Source organism: Amphiura filiformis, chromosome 6 (assembly GCF_039555335.1).
Source record: "Amphiura filiformis chromosome 6, Afil_fr2py, whole genome shotgun sequence".
Taxonomy (NCBI): domain Eukaryota; kingdom Metazoa; phylum Echinodermata; class Ophiuroidea; order Amphilepidida; family Amphiuridae; genus Amphiura; species Amphiura filiformis.
Window position 1 is genome coordinate 46,929,972 of NC_092633.1, and position 23,504 is coordinate 46,953,475.

General features: G+C 36.9%; 1 protein-coding gene across 1 annotated transcript; it reads right to left on the reverse strand.

The window, feature by feature from the left end:
• Window positions 1-3,143: 3,143 nt before the first annotated feature.
• On the reverse strand, window positions 3,144-22,761 carry LOC140155505 (uncharacterized). The gene is made up of 8 exons (XM_072178370.1): window positions 22,016-22,761; window positions 19,581-19,757; window positions 17,872-17,994; window positions 16,108-16,293; window positions 13,526-13,737; window positions 11,646-11,871; window positions 8,744-8,887; window positions 3,144-7,770 (listed from the first exon to the last, which is right to left on the reverse strand). The coding sequence occupies exons 1-8, from the start codon at window positions 22,353-22,355 to the stop codon at window positions 6,419-6,421; spliced, it is 2,760 nt and encodes a 919-aa protein (XP_072034471.1). The 5' UTR covers window positions 22,356-22,761; the 3' UTR covers window positions 3,144-6,418.
• Between the last annotated feature and the right edge of the window lie 743 nt (window positions 22,762-23,504).

A 23,504-nucleotide genomic window follows, 5' to 3' on the forward strand; every position in this document is an offset into this window, starting at 1 on the left:
CTTATATCCTTAGTTTATGAATGGGCATCAACTCTAAATCGCCGGGGTCAGACCGACTTGGTCTTGCTAGATTTTAGCAAGGCCTTTGACATGGTGCCGCATCATAGACTTGCTGCAAAATTGGATTTTTATGGCATTCGTGGACCAACCCTGAGATGGATAACAATCTTCCTCAGTGACAGACAGCAGGCGGTGGCAGTCAATGGTAGTCTCTCGTCATGGGAACAAGTTACATCTGGTGTCCCGCAAGGTTTAGTTTTGGGACCGGCGCTATTTCTCTTGTATATAAATGATATAAATCAACATCTCCAGTCCAACATTCGCCTTTTTGCTGATGACAGCATTGTGTTTAAAGAAATCGCCTCTCAGTCTGATCATAACATCCTCCAGCAAGATCTTGAAACTCTGGCTACCTGGGTGGATACACGGCTTATGTCCTTCAATGTTGGGAAATGTGCCATCATGTCAAGGACCCTAAAGAAAAACCCCAGCCTCTTCCGATATTCCATCAATGGAGATCGAGAAGAGCTGCAGAGAGTTTCACAGCACGATTATCTCGGCATGACAATTTCCGACAATTTGAATAGCCCATTGCCAAGAAAGACAGCAGCCAAAGCAAGTCGCACCCTTGGTATGCTCAGAAGAACATTTTCGCCATGTAGCAGTGAAGTCAAAGCCAGAGCCTATCACTCCTTAGTTAGACCGCAACTGGAATATGGAAGCAAAGCTTGGAACCCATACAACAACTCAGATGTTCAGCGCCTCGAAAGCATCCAGCGCCAGGCTGCGCGCTTTGTCTTCCAAGATTTCCGTAGGACCTCCTCTGTCTCAGAAATGATCCAGAAGCTTGGTTGGGACAGCCTTCAAGTTAGACGTCTATACTACCAATCCGTTATGTTCTTTAAAATCCAATATCAACTAGTCAACATCAGCCTGCCTCCATGTTACCAGTGCATCACATCCTCCATCCGGCATAACCATCCCCTGTGTTATCGCCAGCCCAGTGCAACTAATAGATGTCTACAACTATTCATTCTTTCCCAGGACAATTCGTGTGTGGAACAATCTCCCCGAATCAGCTGTGTGTGCGCCCTCCATCTGTGCTTTCAAGCCCATAGCAGTGAGTTCAATCAGTGCTATGTCGCCACCGGCCAGCCTGAAGACACTATAAACCAGCCAGCCAGATTTTTACTCGCGCCTTTCTGATGTACAGCACCAAATTTTTGTTTTTAGCACCGCACCGACTGTGAGGTCCAAACAACCCACTTCCAGTTTAGCTCAACGAGCTGTTATAGGAAGCCCCCCACTGAAGACTGAAGACGACCTGCTGAAGTCTGGCGTAAAAAAGGACATGTCGGTCAATGAAACAGTGTGTAAAGTACATGTTCCTAGAAGAAAGGAGTGAATGGTGAAGATTTGGAAATTGTCATTTGTGCGAGGATTTGTACGCAAAAGATATATGATCAAGTCTATAGTGGACTTTATAGCTGGACAAGTTTGAAACAGGATATACAACACTCTAATTTTTATATCAAGAATAAGAACCTGACAATATTGATTTGTCAAGATCTGAGATTTGAAATATTTATTGTGTACACGCATTGTCCGTGTTTACTGTATTTAAAAATAAACCATTTTGGTTAACTTCTACAAACAGTGTGTTTTGTTGTGCATTCTGAAGTGATTTTGGGTAAAAGGTGTTTTTAGTATTAGGTCGTTGCAACCCGTAACAAAATAAATAACGTTGTTATACTCTCCCAAAACAGGTGTTTTGATTCAAGTTACACTAGGATCCACAACATGCTCACCTATCAGGGCACAGTTCTTTAACCCTAAAACATTTGTACATTAATTGTATGACCTTTGAAAATATGGGTACAAAAACTCATACTCTGCAACTTGAGATCAAACTTTGCAATATGATTGTTTAATTCAGGTTATTGAACTATGCCAGTGGGATGAGGTCATTGTGGTCCATAGTGTTACCCTTCATCAGTCACGTGAAATTCAGTACCTATACTTAATGTTCCAAGCAGATGAACTACAATTTACGATGGTTTACATGTACGATTTGCAGATGTTATTTATCCACCCTTCTCCTAAGTTTCAGTTCCTTATCTTAAAAGCAACTTAACTTACGAGCACAGGTGTGTAAAGAATGACTATAACCATCAAAAATAAATAAAGTTGAACACAAGCATACTACATCAATTTCACATTATTTCTATATTACTTTTTATTTTTCACTTACTTTTACATGGTTGAACTTACTGAACATGCACAGTTCTTTAACCGTAAAACATTTGTACATTAATTTGTACATTTAATTCAGGTTATTGAACTATGCCAGTGGGATGATGCCATTATCATGATTATAGTGTTACCCTTCATCAGTCATGTGAAATTCAGTACCTATACTTAATGTTCCAAGCAGATGAACTACAATTTACGATGGTTTACATGTACGATTTGCAGATGTTATTTATCCACCCTTCTCCTAAGTTTCAGTTCCTTATCTTAAAAGCAACTTAACTTATGAGCACAGGTGTGTAAAGAATGACTATAACCATCAAAAATAAATAAAGTTGAACACAAGCATACTACATCAATTTCACATTATTTCTATATTACTTTTTATTTTTCACTTACTTTTACATGGTTGAACTTACTGAACATAAGAAACATATTGACAAATTCAATAGTGCCGATCTAAAATTGCCCAAGTTTTATTCTGTTTGTTAGAATAAAATACTGTATCTGCCAGGCTATGGCTGTGCGTACCCAAATGCCAACCAATATCCGCTGGTATTTTAACTTTGTGAGTGTAACATTATGTCACGTAAACAGCTTGCTCAGGAATGCGTGGAATGCGGGCTAAGTACACAATTTATAAGCCCGACATTCACGGGTGTACTAGAGGGTACATATTATATCATGAAAAACAAATTCATATTTGTTAACACGAACATGGCGAACCTAGATTATTTTCACAAATCTACAATGTAACCTATTTGGAACACCCGGTACAAGCAATTCTTTTTGAAATATGGCGGGCACAAAAGGAGAGGGTGTACTTTGAAGTGAGTATTCTTTTGTATGCATCTCAGCTGACAAAAGATTACTCACTTCAAAGTATTCCCTCTCCTTTTGTGCCCGCCATATTTCAAAAAGGCTTATAGCAAAGCAGGGCCTATAATTAAAGACAGAGATAAAAAGATTTTATCGCGTCTGACGTCGTCTGTCAATCAAATTCGAGCACGGTTTGTTTACAAGTGTCGTGATGATGACTTGCTGAACGCAACGGTATAACCGGGCACCTTCAAACATGCAAACCATCTCAAAAGGTTTTATAGTAGGAAACTTTCTTTCGCGAAGGCACCATGTCAACAATGCCTAAAAAGGCTGCTTTTTGCCTTGTAAAAGTACGTAATTTTTCGCCATTTGCTGCTATTCCTTTTCTCCGATCAGCACCAGATAGATCGGTCTTCCTTTTACGCGCTATTAACCTGTGTAAACCAATCAAGGATCGTAATTGACAGTGACATCAGACGCGATAAAATCTTTTTATCTCTGTCTTTAATTATAGCAGGCACACATACTTTAAAATCAATCTGTTCCCAGTATAATGCTATATTTTTAATTTGCATTTTTACTTGAAAAAGAAGAGTTGCACTTGGTCTCGGCCCCAGTCGGTTTATGCTCCTTCGTCACTAAACAAACCGACTGGCATCGAGATTAAGTTTTACCTGTGGATTGGAGAAATATTTGAAGAAAGTTACACACAATGATAATATTTAAAGTTCCTCACGATACGATTTAACTTTATCAAGTAGTAAGTTTTTAGACATTTGATTAAACAACATGCCGAATTTTAAACTTGTCAGTTTCCACAACACGATATCTCGTGTGGCCGAGTCACAGAGGAGAAAGAAACAGAGCCCGTACAACCAGTCAAAGTCTCAGCATCACCCGATAATGAGGGCCGATTGTTCCATGAAATGCGACAGGCGAGATTGCTACGCAATTACCGCGTATTTACACGGTCTATTGCGTAATCGCGAAAGCACGCGACGCTCTATCGCGTATACGCGAAGGCACGCAGCGCTGGCGTGACGGCACGATCGAACAATCGGCCCTCATGAATATGCGAAAACTTACGCCATACAATACACGGGGACTTTGACTGGTTGTACGCGCTCTGTTTCTTCCTCCTCTGTGGGCCGAGTGGATAAGGCGCCCGACTCATAATCCATAGGTTGCGAGTTCGAGCCCCGCTCGTGCCAAGGTGTTGTGTCTTTGGGCAAGGCACTTTATCCTCATTGCCTACTGGGGGATGGGGTTGGGTTGGATTGGATGTTTGTATAATTGTTTGTTTCAATGTTGCAATATTGGCGCTGATTAAGCTGCTGCCTGCAAATTGCATTGTGTCTGTTTACTTGTGATTTAATGTACAATTCTAGCAATTTGACCTGTGGGTCACCTTTAGAGTTTGAAATAAAACCTTCTTTTTTTTTTTCTTTTTTTTTTATATCTACAGGATCAAAATAGATATTTGACATTCTTAAAATCTTATCTTTCTACACTGAAATTATCAGATCCTTCTCGAATCAATATACCGTAAAACCCCGTCTACAAGCATATATAGTGTTTTTTATAAAAGCTTAATTAATTCGAAGCAAGCGTTAATATACCAATACAATAGATAGGTCTTAAAATAATACTTGTTTGTATATGCTTGGATCCGTAATTTATTTGCTCAAACTCGATAATGGCGACTGGATTAATGTAGCTTTCATCAGAAGCACACTATATGCTTGTAGACGGGGTTTTACGGTACATATTGAATAATGCAACACATTTCTGCACCTTTAGGTTCACCGATACTATTAATTGATGATATATATATATATATTATACTTACTCGTATAATTAGGTAACTGTATATTTATATAATTCTATATCACTGTTTTATACAAACATATTTTACTTAATCGAATGATCATGGTCACAAAATAAATATACTTTTTTGGCATAATATTATACAAAATTGCTTTTGAACAATTAACTAAATGGAAGAGCGCGATTTGGTATTTCAAAGGCAGCTGTTATAAACAAAGGGTCGTTACCCTTTTTTCCGAGTTCACATTGGGCTGTTCCACTTAATATCCATACCACCCTATGGAAGACATGATCTTCCACACAAGGGAGTGTGAATTTCAAATGGGTTTAACTGAATGGGTGACTTCATTTAAAATCTACACCCCCTGTGTGGGAGATTTATAATGTCTTCCAGGGGGTGTGAGTTTCAAATGGAATATACCATTCTATATATTAAAGGGCATTTTAATGCCTTAAAGGGCATTAAGTTAAGCTATAGCAATTAACCACGTGTGTAGTGACGCACGTGTGTTTTTGAGAAAGATTGACTATTACCAAGACCACAAAGTACACGGAGAAAATATAATTATTTCATTTTAATGCATACAAAATTTCAACACGTACCTGGGCATTTTAATATAACTACTTCTTATTTAGTCTTCTATGTTTTACCATTACGATGTATTTCCTTTTCATTTCGAGGACTTAAACCTAGTAGGGCTACCCCCGGGAGGGGCCTACCATCTATGCATGTCCACAATTACATGTTACTCATTCCGGCAACAAATGGACAATTAATGCTGCCCTCCATAATAAATGCTAGTGACTTTGGGGTATACATTGGTATATGCAATGTCACTTGCGTCTAACTAACTGTTTAAGTGACCATGCATACCCCAAAGTCACTTGCATTTATTATGTAGGACAGAATAACTGTCCATTGGGCTATTCCAGTTGAAATCCACACTGCCCATGTGGACGATTTAGCTAAAGTCTTCCACAGAAGGAGTATGAGTTTCGATTAGAATAGGCAGTTGGGTAACTTCCATTTGAAATACTCACTCCAGCTGTTGAAGATATAGGTAAAGCCATAATACAGTATGGGTTTCAAAATGATTAATCCTGACCAATTACATTTGAATACATTCTCCCCCTGTGGAAGATATTTCCAAAATCTTCCACAAGGGTAGTGTGGATTTTAAATGGAATAGCGCATTTTTTGCCAAAATGAGTAACCACGGCTATACGCATCAGACTGGCAACCTTGCTTCTTCTTCTTTCCTGAAGCTTCTGGCGCCGCCAACGGCAGCACCTTCAGGAAAGAAGAAGAAGCAAGGTTGCCAGTTTAGCAGCTTGTATGTAAATTTAGGATGCAATCGTTAAATCTAATCAATCATTCCTCCCTTTGTGGTTTTGATTTAATAAGAAATATTTCTTAGGCACACTAAAACTCTGCAAAAATATTTGCAGCTTGCAAACTAGAGTAAACTTTTGTTAATAAAACTCTAGCGCAGGGACCGGCGTTTCGTCAGGGTTTGTTTCAGAGAATTCCATTTATACGATTGGATTGATCAATAACGGTCTGTGTACCATGATCATCCATTAAAACATTAGAAACAGTGCAGTCTAATGGAGTGTCGACACTGCTGTGACAACTAATGAGATCTTCAAAAGCTTCGCTCATTGGATTGGCAAAACCAGTAGCCATATTCTCATTACTCCCATGACTATTTGAAGCCTCATCAGTTTCACAACCGTTAAAAGGATTTTCAAACATATTGACGTCATCAAATCGGCTTAAATGATTAACTGAACTATTCTCAGAATCACTGAATAAATAATTATTTAGGCTGTCAACACGATCTACCAAAGAATTTACACTGCTTCCATTGCTTTCTCCCAAGTTGACATCCATTTTTATCAATTCATCTATTTCTTTCAAAGATAACTTCTCCATTCTCATAACGTTTGAACTCTCCGAGATGATTCCATCCTTGCGTGTACGTGGGTTCAACCTTGTAGACAAAGCGTCTTCGTCATTAGGTGTCCCTTCAGAACTACCAGGCTCTGAATAGCCACGCAAGTTGGTCTCACTACCAAGAGAACTCAAACGTTGTAAAATGGCTTCGTGATCAATTAACCGGTTCATAGGATTACCCTGGTCTATTGTCTTACTGATTGTATACTTTGAGGTATACATGACTGCACTTCTAGGACTCGACCACATGACCAAACCATCATCATCGCTAAGCGGAACTTCTGGACTTGTATATCTCAAATCGTTAAGTTCCGAATATGCAGACATGTTATCATTCTCGGTATCGAGAGAACTTGAGCACTGTGGTATATCTTCATTATCAAGTAATTTAGCGCTAGAATTACAATAATCTATTGTCTTTATGACTTCATCTTGTGGGTTTAACTTCAAGATTAACTCATCACTAAGAGGGACTTCCACGTTCATTGGATGTGCTAAATCATGTGATCCAAAAGAACCATTTGGTGATTGAAACCCGTGTAAACTACTTTGTGATTCCGAAAAGTCCAGGCTGCGTTGCATCTCGTAATCCATCCATTGATCTTCAATATCTTCTTTATACCATTCCACATGTTCAATAACATTTAAAGACTCCTGGCTAGCTACTAAAATGGGTACGATATCGCCAACTGGTGCAACTAAATTTGGAATAGGTACTATATGACAACCTTCTTCATCTTGCAACAAGTCGTCTGGTTGATGTAGTGATCTAATTGAGTCTTTAGTGGCGATGATCTTACTCTTAAACTTGCTACGAAGAGGAATACTTAGATAGAGAAAACAAGCTATGCTTAACAACGCGATACAAATTGAAATAGACAGATCATAGCTCCCTGTTCGATCAAACGTGAGTCCTGTGAATGAGAAAGAAAATCGAATTTCTCAAAACGTCTGGCATTAGGTTCATCTGGATTGTAAACAATAACTGTTTGATGGGAATTCATACTATTAAATCCATTTTGGGTGACATAACCTTATTACAGTTTCATGCTGCTACGCAGCACTTCACCAAAATGGCAACCTTGCTTTTTCTTCGTTCCTGAAATTGCTGCCGTTCGCGGCGCCAGAAGCTTTAGGAAAGAAGAAGAAGCAAGGTGGCCCACACTTTTTGGGATACGTGCGAACAAGAGCCAAATATTCACCTCGCAAAAAGAATTATTATTTCAACCAGACAGTGTTGCCGGCGTGTCGTTTGTTTTGCTTACGATATTGGCTGTTGCCGCATTGAACCAGGAATTATCTTCCGCCTAGTAGTGCAAGGCCAATATGGCATGGTCGCCACCCACGTTTGGCAAATCGCATCATCGTATATTATAATTATTGTCATCAATAAATCAAAGACAGAATTAAACAGACTAGTTTGCGTCTGACGACATCTGTCAATCAAACTCGGGCACTGTTTGTTTACAAGTGTCATGAACTTAGATGAATAGCTGAACGCGGCGTCTTGTGGTTAATTATGCACCTTCAAACATACAAACCGTCTCAAAAAAGGGTCTTTTTAGTAGGAAACTTTCTTTCCCGAAGGCAACATGTCAACAATGCTTAGGAGAGTGAGTTGCCTTTTGCCTTGTAAAAGTAAGTACGTTATTTCCTGCCATTTTCTGCGATTCCTTTTCTCCGATCGGCACCAGATGAAACGACCTTCCTTTTACGCGCTATTAATTAACCAATCAAGGGTCGTAGGGAGTTTGATTGACAGTGACGTCAGACGCAAACTAGTCTTTTTAATTCTATCTTTAATTTTAGGAACGGTTTATAGTAAATTGTTATTCAGTATTATGCAAAAACCACAAATATGAAGTAGCCCGGATGAAGTATACATACCCATGACAAGGGATCCGCAAATGAAGCCTATACCGTGTGCAATCATAACCGCTGATGTTACCTGCTGAACATAAGACACACCAAATATTTCTACCGCAGTTGGGATGATAAGCACTGTACGAGGTGCCCGTAACAATCCAAGGACTAAAAGGAAGAAATAATCATTAAGTTTTTATAGAAATGAATGAGTAACAGTGAGCCAAGATGGTCGCATCCACATAGCACGGTTCAGATCAGGGACAAGCAATTTTGGCAACACATTTATGGGGCACCTATTAAATAAATAAAACGCTCTAAAAATGCTCGCAACGAAATATCTAGACCATTTTAAAAGGTTTGCAGATTGGGTTTGTAATTGGGTTCCAAAAAAATTGGCATGTGCAAAGGGGAATGCGCGGGGATTTATTTGATAAGCCGAGAGGGTGTGGACATTATGAAACTCAGTTGCTCATATTTTTTGATTGCACAGCCCCTAAGGAAAAAGATATCGATATGACCTGTTCCAGTATGATCTTTATAGGTGACACTAACCGTGTGAACTGACCCGTCGTGTTCTGCTTAAGAGCCAGTCTCCCTTATTATGTACATGAATAAGGGGGTTGTGATACAAAAAAATAGAATTGTCTCTAAAAATAATTTTGGTACATATTAGCACCAACAACTCACATGTAAAATATGAGCGTGCACAGCGCCCTCGTTCAGCTTTAAAAAATTCTTGAAATTTCAGCCTCTCTGTATAAGTATATGTATAACTAATAACAAGTAAAAAAAAAAGTGGGATCATGTGGGCGCACTAATTCAATAGAGGTCAAAGTTCATACTTTGGGCCGAATTGGCATTATTTTGCCTATGTGCAGCACAAAAGTGGAACTTTGACCCGCAATAAAAATGTGCGCCAACAAGATCCCATCTTACTTTTTGGATGATTGGATAAAGGGGCTTATGTATAACTAAAAACAAGTAAAAAAAGTGGGATCATGTGGGCGCACTAATTCAATAGAGGTCAAAGTTCATACTTTGTGCCAAATTTTTTTTTCAGTGGGGATCACCAGACATGTCTCATAGAAACTTGTGTGAGTGCATTTCAAATGGTGCTAATTCCATCATGGTAGTTGGTGAGAGTAAAAAAATTTTTTGTCAAAATACTTATTTTGCAAAATTTGAGTGAAAGGTTGCTGAATTCGGCAACTTTAGGCTAAAAATCGGTTAATTTTGTATGAAGTATGAACTTCGACCTCTATTGAATTAGTGCGCCCACATGATCCCACTTTTTTTAAACTTGTTATCAGTTATACATAAGCCCCTTTATCCAATCATCCAAAAAGTAAGATGGGATCTTGTTGGCGCACATTTTTATTGCGGGTCAAAGTTCTACTTATGTGCTGCACATAGGCAAAGTAATGCCAATTCGGCACAAAGTATGAACTTGACCTCTATTGAATTAGTGCGCCCACATGATCCCACTTTTTTTTAACTTGTTATCAGTTATACATAAGCCCCTTTATCCAATCATCCAAAAAGTAAGATGGGATCTTGTTGGCGCACAATTTTATTGCGGGTCAAAGTTCCACTTTCGTGCTGCACATAGGCAAATATGCATCACTTTGGCACAAAGCTTGACCTTTGACCTCTTTTATATTAGTGCGCCCACATGATCCCAATTAGCTGTTGCTTGTTTTTGTCTACTGGTCGCCAAAGAAGCTAGACGATGAAAAATAAAATTGGGATCTTGTTGGCGCATCTTTTTGTGATGCAGTAAAAAGCCCACATTGTGCAGCGAGTGGGAAAAAGAGGTCAAATTGACCTCCAAAGTCCATTTTCAAAAAATCAGAAAAATATGAAGATCAAGAGATCCCAAGCTAATTTTTTCAGTTCTTGCAGAGAATTAACTCTTCTTTGATGAAATGCTATTCGGAGAGTCAGGTGACGTTGGCGCGCAATAATACAGGCGTGCAAATATGTGCGAAAATAGGAAATTTTGACCTTTGACCTCTGTTAACTCGGTGCGCCAATGAAATCCCAAAAATTTTTGCTGAAAAATGAAACTTGCCATGGAGGTCTTTAATTTCAAACTTGTTCGGACTTGGGATCTTGATGGCGCAGCCCGTTATGATGCTTTGAAGTTTGCACGAGGGCGCTTTTCATCAAATCATTGGATTTGATGATTTTGTGCGCCATCAAGATCGCAATTGTATTTATTGGTTTTTGTAATGTAACCAATAAAAAAAAAAAAAAAATGCAAAATGCAGGTTGGGATGATGATGGCGCACGATGTTATGCACCTCCAAAGTTTACCATTTGCAAGTAAGGCTCAGAGAGGCTGAAATTTCAAGAATTTTTTCAAGCTGAACGAGGGCGCTGTGCACGCTCATATTTTACATGTGAGTTGTTGGTGCTGATATGTACCAAAATTATTTTTTAGAGACAATTCTATTTTTTTTTGTATCGCAAATCCGTACATAATAAGGGAGACTGCCTCTTAATGGATATGTGCGTCAAAGTTCATTTGACCCTATCTTTTCCTTGCCAATAAGATCATTAATTTTCCCAGATATCTTGTTAACCCTATGAGAACTACCTGCCGATTGGCCAAAAAGAAGTTCTCATTATTAATTGTACCAATCAGCAACATTGTTAGAATAATTTCACCACGCAAAAAATTGGGGTGAATTATTTGCAAAGCTCCATTCTGATTGGTGATTAAAATGAAGATATCATGTAATTGACCAATCAGAGGCAATGTTAGATCGGCAGGTAGTGCTCAGGAGTTAATACATCTGTTGGCATTAGTGGCAAATTTAATGATTAAGTTAATGTTGGTCGCAATTACTGATACTTGCTTTCTAAATGGACTCCCAAATGCACTCCATACAAAAAATGCAATCCGTGAAAACAGACTCACCTGTAGAAATTGCTTTCAGTGCTGAATCCGTAGACACAAATATGATAGGAATTGTAGTTACTCCTCCCAAAAGGCTTGCAAGTGCAATAATGTAGATCTTATGGCAAGGCAATTTATCGACAAATAAACTCAAAGAGAGTTCTCCTGTAATTAGAGCGGCTGCGTAAAGTGTAATCATGATAGCGATTTGATCACTTGACACCCCTACTACTTTCAGGTAACTCGCCTGTGGAACAGAACAACAACAAAAAACAGCTTCGTGTAAATGACATGCTTAATGGAAGTCTCCGGCAATCACAACATTATGCCTTATAAGTTAGAAAAATGATTATCAATCACAAATCACGTGGTTTTATTTAAATTAAAACTCATACTGACCATAAAACGAATAAAAACAGCCGAATAAAACAACACGCGATATTCAAAATTCCTGGGTACCGAAATTGTGTGGGCAATGATGTCCCAGTATCACAATAAAGGCTTACGACATTATTGAGCTCAAATAACAATGACGTCATTGCCCTAGATAATTTCGGCGTGGGAATTTTGAATATCGCGTGTTGACAGCCGACTATTTTATTCGTTTTTATGGTCAATGTCAGTTTGTTTTAAATAACACCAAGTGATTCGTGCTTGATAATTATTTTTCTAACACATAAGGCATAATGTTATGATTGCCGGAGACTTCCTTTAAATAAGTTAGAATAGGTTCAAACAATTACCGAGCAAAATATTGTCAATTGTCGTACATGTAGTTAATTCAATAACTAATGGTTCCACGCCATTCGTACTTCTTAATTTCATTTTGCCGACATACATTTGCGACTGAAGCAACTACGAGCCAGGACTGCAGCTTTATATGCAATGAATTGCACTATAAGTTTTGTGGTGCATCGACCATGTTTGTACCGATACCTGCTCAAAGCCTAGGTTCCAATATACATAATTTTCAGTCTTAATATTATCTTTATGTCAGTTTCATCATGAAATTATAGTAACTTCTACCAGGTCTAAGGTCTAAAAGTTGTTCAACAGGGATACTATGGAGTCTTATATTCACCATTCCTATATTGACACTTTCCTGCCTTTAATATGAGCAAAACAAGACGAGGTCAAGAGGGCGTGATATCAATGATCACCCCATCAACGGCAGGAAAAGTGCCAGTTATTTTTGGCCTGCGCGAAGAACCTCTGTCTCTAGTACACCGACGAATGTACCAAACAACAACACACAGTGTCATCGCCCCGATATCTCCATGGTAGAAATCGCCATGGTAGGTTGAATCCACAGCCACGAAAGGTCATTTTATTCCGACCTTATGAGACGCATATAATTAGCCAAGTGACCTGACTAAGGCTACTGACAATAGCCGGGTAATTGATTTCTCGCTGTGTGAGTAAGCTTGTATACGACATTGCGGTCAATGGTCATACTGCCTATACTGGAATAGTGAGTGCAGATTATAACCTGTGCGCTGTAGTCCAGGACCAACGCAATATAAAATTAGCGATTTTGGTCAGATTTTGAGTTCAAGACTCACGGCCGTTTCTCAAAGCGCAAACTAACGACTATCATATCTGTTCAACACGTATTTTCAAGTGTATGAGACCAGATCTGGTTTCTTGAGACGAAATCATTTACGGGAGATATTCATCATTTTCTAACCCGGTATCCGAAGATTTTCATCTGATATCAAAATCGTGCATAGCAATTCACGTGTATCGATCCCGTGTATTAATTTTAGTGTCTCTGCTGCACCAAATAATTATTAGCCAGGCGATGTCGGTGTGCAACATCACCTTTGATTTATAGGAAGAACCTGTCTCTAGTACACCGACGGATGTACCAAACCCAACAACAGCAACACCCTTGTACTTACATAATTGATATTGTAGAAAATCTGAGCCGTTGATGTCATACACATGCATCCAAATAACACCCAGAGTTTCCAACGACGATGAATGCTTTTCTTTTGTTTCGTCATCGACAAACGTTCCAAATTGCTCCTGTTATCAACTTCATTGGAAGTCGATGTCCCGGCGTTTTCTGATTTTGAAGTAATTGATGTGGTCTCTGTTGTCTTGGCATTTTCTAAAACAAAACAAAATTAAGGGATCATATGCAGTAAGCTGTTAGAAATAATTGAAGAATCCTTCTACTGGGCTATTCCAGTTGAAATCCATATACCTGGAAGATAATTAATACCTTAATCTCCCACATAAGAGGTGTAAATATATGGGGCAACCTGAAAGAGTGACTCCATTTGAAATTCACACTCCCTTTGCGGGAGATTTAAAAAAAAGCGCAGTGATTTATAGTGCGCTACGCACAGGCACAACACCTAGACGTTGATCCACAAGCCTCAGCACACTTTACAGGTTGTCGCTGATCACTATGACCCCACATCACTCCCTAAACCATTAAACAACAATTCAGGGACTTTGCTGCTTCAAGAGCGCACACCCTAGACATTCCATAAATAACCTTCGCAACCAGGATCAGCTCCCCGAGTTTCGTACGGGTTACAACGAGACAAATTAGCAGTAAGTTCCTTGTCCAGGGCAATTTCAAGCTAACTCAATTTTTTCCACGAGAGCGTACTAGGCACCGCCAGGGTTCGAACCCGCAACCTCTCGCACCATAGTCGAACACCTTATCGATTGAGCTAACTTGACTGATTAAGGTCATGTCTTCCATAAGGGGTGTGGCTTTCAACTGAAATAACCCATAAAATGATATTCACTAAAGGTCGTCTTCAAACTATATGGAAAAAATGTGTGCAAGAGTTTTTGATTTCGAGCAAAATGCCCGGGCAAAATGTGAATGTAGGGGGCCAAACTTTGTAAAATCTTACTGGGTTCCCAATGTTTTCCGCTGTTTTCAACTGATATTCACCCAACACTGTGAAAACATTCATTCAATTTAACCAATAGCCCAATACAATTTACTGCATGAGAATTAACGTGAAACGTTATTTATAGGAATACGTAATCACTTGTAGAGAGAGAAATTGAACTCAATAATTATACGCGCGCTGAGATGTTGATGTGTCGCAATTGTTACCCAAATCACCTTTTACCCGAACTCACACGAATGCACAACACAAATACACTGTTTGATTAAGCTAACAAAATCTAAGTCTTTAATTGAAAGCACGTTATTATTGGTACAATATATGACAACAAATACACATATACAATAATAAAATATAATCACTCTTTAACTATTTAGTACTTAGCCAGCATTCTTCTTCTTGGTGATCATAAAGTTCTTGCAATGTTCTGGACGGCTGATGTATATATCCTTAATCACATGTCCTGCGAAAATCAGCGAAGTCCTTTGTACACTTGCATTGATAAATATCCTTGCGCTTAAAATCCTCACACAAATATGGCGTTGCTTTCTCCTTGCGCTATCTCCTTGCGCTGCCCTCTAAACTTAACTCCTTGCGCTGCTTTCTCCAAACTTATGCTATTTCCACCTTTCACACAATATCTTCAGGAAGGAGGACTGCGATGCAGTTGTCCCCACTTATATTGACAGTTGCGTTGAATTAAAATACCAGACTTCAGCAAGTCGACAGAAGAATATATTTTCCTTTCTTGGAAGAAGTACGTTCTTTGACGTATTCTAGATCTTCTCCGACAACACTTGTAAATAGTAGTACTTTGACTACATAAAATATTTCTGGTTTGCAATTTCCTTTCTTTGAAGGAATTGGACTGTAAGCATATTAGCTAGCTAGCCCAGATCAACACTATAAACTGTGAAGAAATATGTTTACCTTTTCTTATATATCAAGCAATGGGAAATCCCAAGTATTAATAGCCAAATGTGATGTTGGGAATTCCCAAGCCTTAATTATAACATTAACCTTTCTCATTACATCACTTCCTTAGGGGAATTCCATTACATCACTTTCTGTTTACAACCTCAGGGGTTTCCAAATATTCCAAATTAGATATGATTCAACTTGTTTTGCTCAATTTGAGAGGGGAATTCCCCCAAAATGTCATCACTCATGTAACTTTGTAAACAAAGATAAATCATCAAATTAAATTACTCAGGGCACATCACACAATGCACGAGCCCCGCAGGGAAGAGTGAATTATATCAACATACAGCGCAAGTAGATGATTGAGTCCAATCTCGAGCAAAAAGAGATACGCATTTATTAACCTATTTCATGCATTTCGGTAATTTTTGTTATTTGTGTAAAACAGACAAAATACTAAAAATGTTGGAAAATTTACCCAATATCATTGCACCCACCTTCAAAAATGAATCAATCCTGAAATACACAACCACGCAGCGCATGATATGCAAAAGCACAATAATTATACAATATCGGACTGCTCAGTGTCAGAAGTGGGTAAGTGCAATAGCTGCCATGTGTAGCTATCATGGTCACTTCGACACTGAACAAGTGCTATAGCAGATTTTCATATAAAGCAGCCTTACCTGGGGAAACTTCTTGCAGACGTGAGAACTGTCTCTGCATATTTTGGGTTTTATGTCCCACGGGTACCATAGGCAGACTACACAGCGAACCGATGACTAGGATAACGCCGCCGATGTACCGGAGGGTTGCTCGCCAACCGATAATTTCTAACCCAAAGTTGATGATTGGGCTCAAAATTAGCATTCCTGTTGGAATAAGTAAAGAACGTGTAAGTAATAAACGGTTCCAAAAAAGTAAGTCCCCTTAAGACATTTTAGTATAATTCAAAAACGGCTTGATCAATTCTCTTGTTTTAAAGTTTGGAACATAGACTGATTAGTTATCCATCAAGTGAGCGAGTTTTTGTTGCTATTTTTTTTTATATATGAGATCGCCCTGTACTACAAGCAGATTACAATCACCTGTGTATGTCAGCTTTTCAAAGATACTAATATATTGTGCGAGTGATCAACCTTTCTTTGACATCTATGGTTCACTGCATAGGTACCGCGTGAATGTTGTAGTGCAGGGCGATATATTCAAAATTGAATTCCTCTATTGCTATGGTAGTTAATCTGATTAATTACGTCACTTCTACGGTGAACAAAAGGCAAAAATTTACGGCAGACCACATAAAATCTTTTCAAAATCCAACTTAAGTTCTACATGTGTCTTTTTTCCCACGCTGGTAATAAATATCAACCCAGCAAACACCAAACGTTTTCGACATCATTCGCAAATGGATATCAAAGGTCGTCAGGAAACGTTTAAATGTCGGGTTATATAAAGGGTATATAAAGAATATATAACGTTTTCATAACCTTAAAAATCATTTGTGATAATCTAATGCTCAGCAAACAAAAATGTTTTACAGACAACGTTTAAATGTCGGGTTATATAAAGGGTATAAAACATTCCAAAAGCATTCTGGAAAACTTGATACAAAACATTTTAAACAGAATGTTATTTTGGGGTTGAAAAAATATTTTGCGAAAAATGTTTGCCCAAAATATTTTCAATAACGTTTTAAAAACGTTTTCATGACCTTTATATAACCCGGCATTTAAATGTTATTAAAAGGTTTTGAAAAACACATTTCAAGAACACTTCTGTGTTTGCTGGGTTCAAACATTTTAACATAATGTTATTTAAGTATTGACACAATATTTGGCAAAAATGTTTGCAAAATAACATTTTTTGAAAACATTTAAAAATATTGTTGTATTGTGTTTTCATACAAAACGTTTTAAAACGTTATCATGACCTTAATATAACCTGACATTTTAATGTTATTAAAACGTTTTTACCTAAACCAAAAGCCAAAATATAACTTATTTAAAACGTTTTTAAAACGTTTTTGTGTTTGCTGCGAAGCAGTCATTTCAAATCATCCCCAAGTCAACGAGGTTCAGGAATATCCTCTCATTGTTAATACATACCTAAACCAAATACAATGCTTTGTAACCCACCACTTGAATAGGATTTAGCCAAAGCAAACAAAAACTAGAGCTATTTAAGAATTCTATAGACATAGTTAGAAGCTTATTATCCTCTTCAACAATAGGATTATTGATTGATTTAAAATGTGTTTGGCTAGCGCTATCAAAATGAGATACATATAGCACCAACTTGAGGTACCTATGAATACGACCTTCATGCACATTACTCAGAATACAATTTAGGACATTTAGGACTCATTCGTGGTGTACGGTCACAAATATTCAACGAGTAAACGATTTCTAATATTAATTCTTTATCGGTATGTCTTATGATGACTGACTTACCGATAGAACATCCTGAACACGCTATTGACACGGCCCGAGAGTTGTTTTTATCAGGAAAGTACTGCACTATGAGAACCAAACTAGACTGAAATGCCATATTCATGCCAAGGCCAAACACAATCCCTGTATGATGTATGGAATACAAATACAAATTTTAATAGAGATTGTTCCTTAACCGCGTAAAACAGCATCAGCACTATTGTAAAAACTCGATAGTTAGCATATGTGCTTACTATCGAGCGCTTTTGAAAACAGGAAATTGTAGCAAGGTCCGGCGCTTTAACAACTGCGCTAATGGGGTTGAGACACACATTTGCAGGTTTACTTGTTCGTATATATATAGCTTAACTTAACTTAACTTAACTAGCATAATTTATAATGCGCCTTTTCCTGTGGCTACAAAGCGCAACAAGCATATTAAAAAGAACAGCTAACATGATCAAATACAGAAAATAACATTTGAAGCATCACATTTTTGTAGAGCACCCAGGATTTGAAAAACGCACGCTAACACCAAGTTTGTTGTATAATACTCCATTTAATTTGAAGCATCACATTTTCATAGAGCACTCAGGATCTGGAAAACGCACGCTAACACCAAGTTTGTTGCATAATACTCCATTTAATTTGAAGCATCACATTTTCATGGAGCACCCAGGATCTGGAAAATGCACGCTAACACCAAGTTTGTTGTATAATACTATATATATTAAATTTGAAGCATCACATTTTCATGGAGCACTCAGGATCTGGAAAACGCACGCTAATACCAAGTTTGTTGTATAATACTCCATTTAATTTGAAGTATCATATTTTCATAGAGCACCCAGGATCTGGAAAACGCACGCCAACACCAAGTTTGTTGTATAATACTATATATATATTAAAATTGAAGCATCACATTTTCATGGAGCACCCAGGATTTGGAAAACGCACGCTAACGCCAAGTTTGTTGTATAATACACCATATAATTTGAAGCATCACATTTTCATGGAGCACCCAGGATCTGGAAAACGCACGCTATCACCAAGTTTGTTGTATAATACTCCATTTAATTTGAAGCATCACATTTTCATGGAGCACCCAGGATTTGGAAAACGCACGCTACCACCAAGTTTGTTGTATACTGCTTCATTTAATTTGAAGCATCACATTTCCAAAGAGCACCCAGGTTCTGGAAAACGCACGCTAACGCCAAGTTTGTTGAATAATACTCCATTTAATTTGAAGTATAACATTTTCATGGAGCACCCAGGATCTGGAAAACGCACGCTATCACCAAGTTTGTTGTATGCTTCTCCACTGGAAAACTAAACGTCGCAGTGATTGAACGTGTTGTGATTGTGCATTTGTGTGTGGTGATGTTTTGGGTGTGATTTTATTTATTTGTATGTTTCTATGTAGGGAGTGGGTGGGGGTGTGTGGGAGGGGTGGGGGTGTGTGGGGTTGGCGTGTAGGTGGGGTGTGCTTATGCTTTAATAATAATAATAATGATAATGATAATAATACTAATAATAATACTAATAATAATAATAATAATAATAATAATAATAATAATAATAATAATAATAATAATACATAATAATAATAATAATAATAATAATAATAATAATAATAATAATAATAATAATAATAACACTAATAATAATAATAATAATAATAATATTCAGCCAATCATAATGATCTTTAGATTCCAAATGATACTTACCTATGGTCCCAAACAGATAATAAATACTGTTCACAAAAGATGAAGCCATGAGTCCGACAAAACACAACACTACCCCCATAAAAACAACACGACGAGGTGAACGGAGTTTGTGAACCAAATAATTAGTTAATGGGCCAGCGAAGTGCGCCACCGCCGTCGTGAATGATCCAATCCAACCTGTAGAATTTGAAAAAATAAATAAATAAATAAATAAATATATAAATATATAAATATATAAATAAATAAATAAATAAATAAACAAATAAATAAATAAATAAATAAATAAATAAATAAATAAATAAATAAATAAATAAATAAATAAATAAACAAACAAACAAACAAACAAACAAACAAACAAATAAATAAACAAATAAACAAATAAATAAATAAATAAATAAATAAATAAATAAATAAATAAATAAATAAATGAACCACTGACTGACTCACGTATTCCCGTCATCTGAAGAGATATTTTGATTATATTTCATTTTATTTTATTTTACTTCAGGATTTTATTTATTTATTTATTTATTTATTTATTTATTTATTTATTCGTTAATAATACAGTAAATGCATTGTTAATAAGGCCAAAAAAATATTGTTGTGGTGCCCTCAACCGTCCTACCCTAAATCCTGAAAAATCAGGGTCGCAATTTTTTTTTTTTTTTTTTGAATGATGATTTTTACAGATTTGTTCAAAAACTCAACGTTTTTCACTTAAAATTAATATTTTATTGTAAGACTAGTCTTTAATTGTTGTCTAACAGTTATCCAGAAGTCAAAATTGAAAAATGTCCCCTAATTGAACAAGCATTATTTAATATTTGAGGGGATTTTTAAAAACTGAAGGTTTAAAACAAAAAATAATCCGACCGTCCTACCCAAATTTCCCATTTTTCCACTTGAGGGCAACACAACAATATTTTTTTTTCCTAATAGTACTCATTCAAGCTTAAAACGAAGTTACATGTTGTGTTAGATGCAAGATGCAGTAAAGATGCTTAAAATAAAAATTGCAACTTTAAGATAGCATATCCATTTATCATTTTGTCACCCGTCTTGAAGTCGCAGCAGCATACAGAATCGATAGACTCAGTGGCAGTAGTAATATCATTAATGTTTCCTATAGTCATGGTAGTAATACAGTGTATATCGCAAAAACAAATGTTGGAATTTTAAATAATCATTGTTTTCAGCTATATATATATAGAAGAAAGGTAATCCGAGAAGGGGATATCGAAAATATTTTTCCTTGGTGGTGTACAGCATCATATCGGCCAATTAATCCAGGCTAATTTTTTCTTTGTGATTTATTTTGTTTTAAAGGGAAAGCGATTTTAGGGTGTTTTTCGTATGCTGTGACAATCAAGTCCAAAGACTTGTACTAAGACTAATTTCAGTTTATGCATTCTAATTTTTGGAAAAAGACATGTTTCATTCTTATAACCAATCATTTAATTAAAGTAACACAAAAAAGTGCAAATTAGAGCAAAATTTCAGATATACTCAAGATTTTGAATGCTTAGACTTGTTCCAAGTCTCTGATTTCTGTGACTCGATTGTCAGAAAACATGCCAAAAATGCATGTTTTTGGCTCTTTTTTCAAGAAATTAGTCAAATAGTGAACTTTTTATTTTATCTCCAGTTAGGACTAAATGAATGATTTGGATTGAGATTTTTCATTTGGCAGAACTTGATAATATTTTTTTCAATCCAAAAAAAATTAGTGCTGTATTTTTCTGGAATGAGGAGTAGGTACCTATAATGTAATGTGATAAAAGTCACCGATAAACGGTATGAGTCGGGTAAACGAAGAGGGCCCTTTTATTGTATTTTTTAAACATTTTCTTTGAATGCTAACATTTTTTTAGCTACAACCTCCCCGGTACAACCTGTATTCATGAACGTTATACTATAATAAACATCTCAAAAAAAGTAACTGACCCCCCTTAAATAATGACAATTATTCAAAAACGGGTGATTGTATTACAAATCTGTAAAATGCGTTGGAAACAGAATTTATTTCTGCACATTTTAACACCTCATTTGTAGCAATTGACTAAATATTGACGTCACAGCGTACAATTAAATCAATGTAGCCCAAGATTTGAAAGTTGCAGTAAATTCTATTGACTTTGCATTCAGTGTAATGGAAGGAAATCTGTGTAATGATATCTGAGTGTTTTTGTATTGTAAAAATTTGTATGTAGGAAGTGCAACTTTCAAATCTGGACCTCACTCCATTAAATTGACCGGTGTTTTATTGTTTTCTGAGCTATCGTATCAAATGACGTGTCAAAATGCGCAGAAATAAATTCTGCTTCGAACGCATTTTACAGATTTGTAATACAATCACCCGTTTTTGTATAATGGTCATCATTTAAGGGGGGTTAGTTACTTATTTTGAGATGTTTATATATAATGTATACACTTACCTGTGGACGTCGCACCGCTGTTGAATTCCGCTCTAAAAGCCACAAATAACAAAGCATAACAATTAAGAAATCCATAGATGAGAAGTAAAATAACAAAGGTAGCGAAAGTGACAAGCCAGCCCCATCTATCTTTTAACCAATTTGAAGCTTTCTCGAACCACGCCTGTTTCGGTGCGGTTTTAATGGAGACGTGCGATTCATGTGTAGTTGCTGATGTACACGCTGCTGAAGTCAAATTTGGCGTCCCATTTCGGATGCAATCGGAGGAACCTTCTCTAACTGGTGATGTGGGCAAGTTCTCTTGGGTTGGTTCAGGGGTATATGTATCACGGGGAGCCATTTGGTTGAATATCTGCGAGTAGTATTATAATAGTCAGTGCTATCTACTGAAGATAAGATTGCAGTCGTAGTATGCAGATGAATGTGTTATCGTATGATGTTCATTTGCATATTTCACAGACAGAGGCGGACGTGCACATTTCTTATTACTTTGGTTACTCTTTAACAATCACACGTCTAAATTTGTTAAATATGCCAATTGATGCTTTATTACGTTTTCCATTAAATCTGTAATTTCTGTCACTATTTTAATCTCTCCGTGTTGTGCATAGAGCAACGGCGACTTTATATAGCTTTATTATATTGCCTAGAATAGATAAGCCAATTTCATCATCTTGCATCATGTTCATGCGGCGGGTAGAACCGGTCTATTCCTGCATCTTCTACGTTCACTTTCAACATGTTTTCATACATCATATCACTACGATGAACGTGCTCGTATGTTCACCTAGGAATTAAAGGCCCATTTAGTGATCACAGCGAAAATGTAAAAAATATAAAATGGCTTAAAAAAAGAAAGAAAAAGAAAAGGCATTAAAATTGTCATTATGGATTTTTGAAATCCAAAACGAGGAAAACAGCAGTATTGATAATGTTGAAGCCCCCATTCAAATACTTGCAGCTAATTTCTCTTAGTTAAGTAGCAATATTGCAATTTCATTTTAATTCTCTCATTTTGTCTTTATAATACATAGCTTTGGTTTAATTTAACTACAGACTGAATATGGAATATTTTTTCACAAAGTTCTAAGACTGGTCTGGACGGAGTCTGCATAAACCGCACTGGCAAAATATTAATTAGGGTGTGTCGGGAGATGGTGTAAAATAATTGTTTGATAGAGAATGTGCTTTCCATAATTTACATAATGGTGCTTATATAATGCAGATTTAGGAAGGCTGAATTTGAGCTTTGTGAGGGACACAATTTCGGACAACATTTTTCAGTTCTTATCAAATTTATAAGTGTTTGAGGTGATATTTCTTAGACTTCGCCAGCAATTGGCATAATCACAGCTGAAATACACTTGCAATGTACCAATTTCTTTAACATGGGAGGAGCTTAAAATAGGGCTCTTAAAAGTGGTACCTACTCAGAAAGTTTCAATGGCCCCACTGGGGTCCAAATGTTATAAACTTACGGTACAAAACA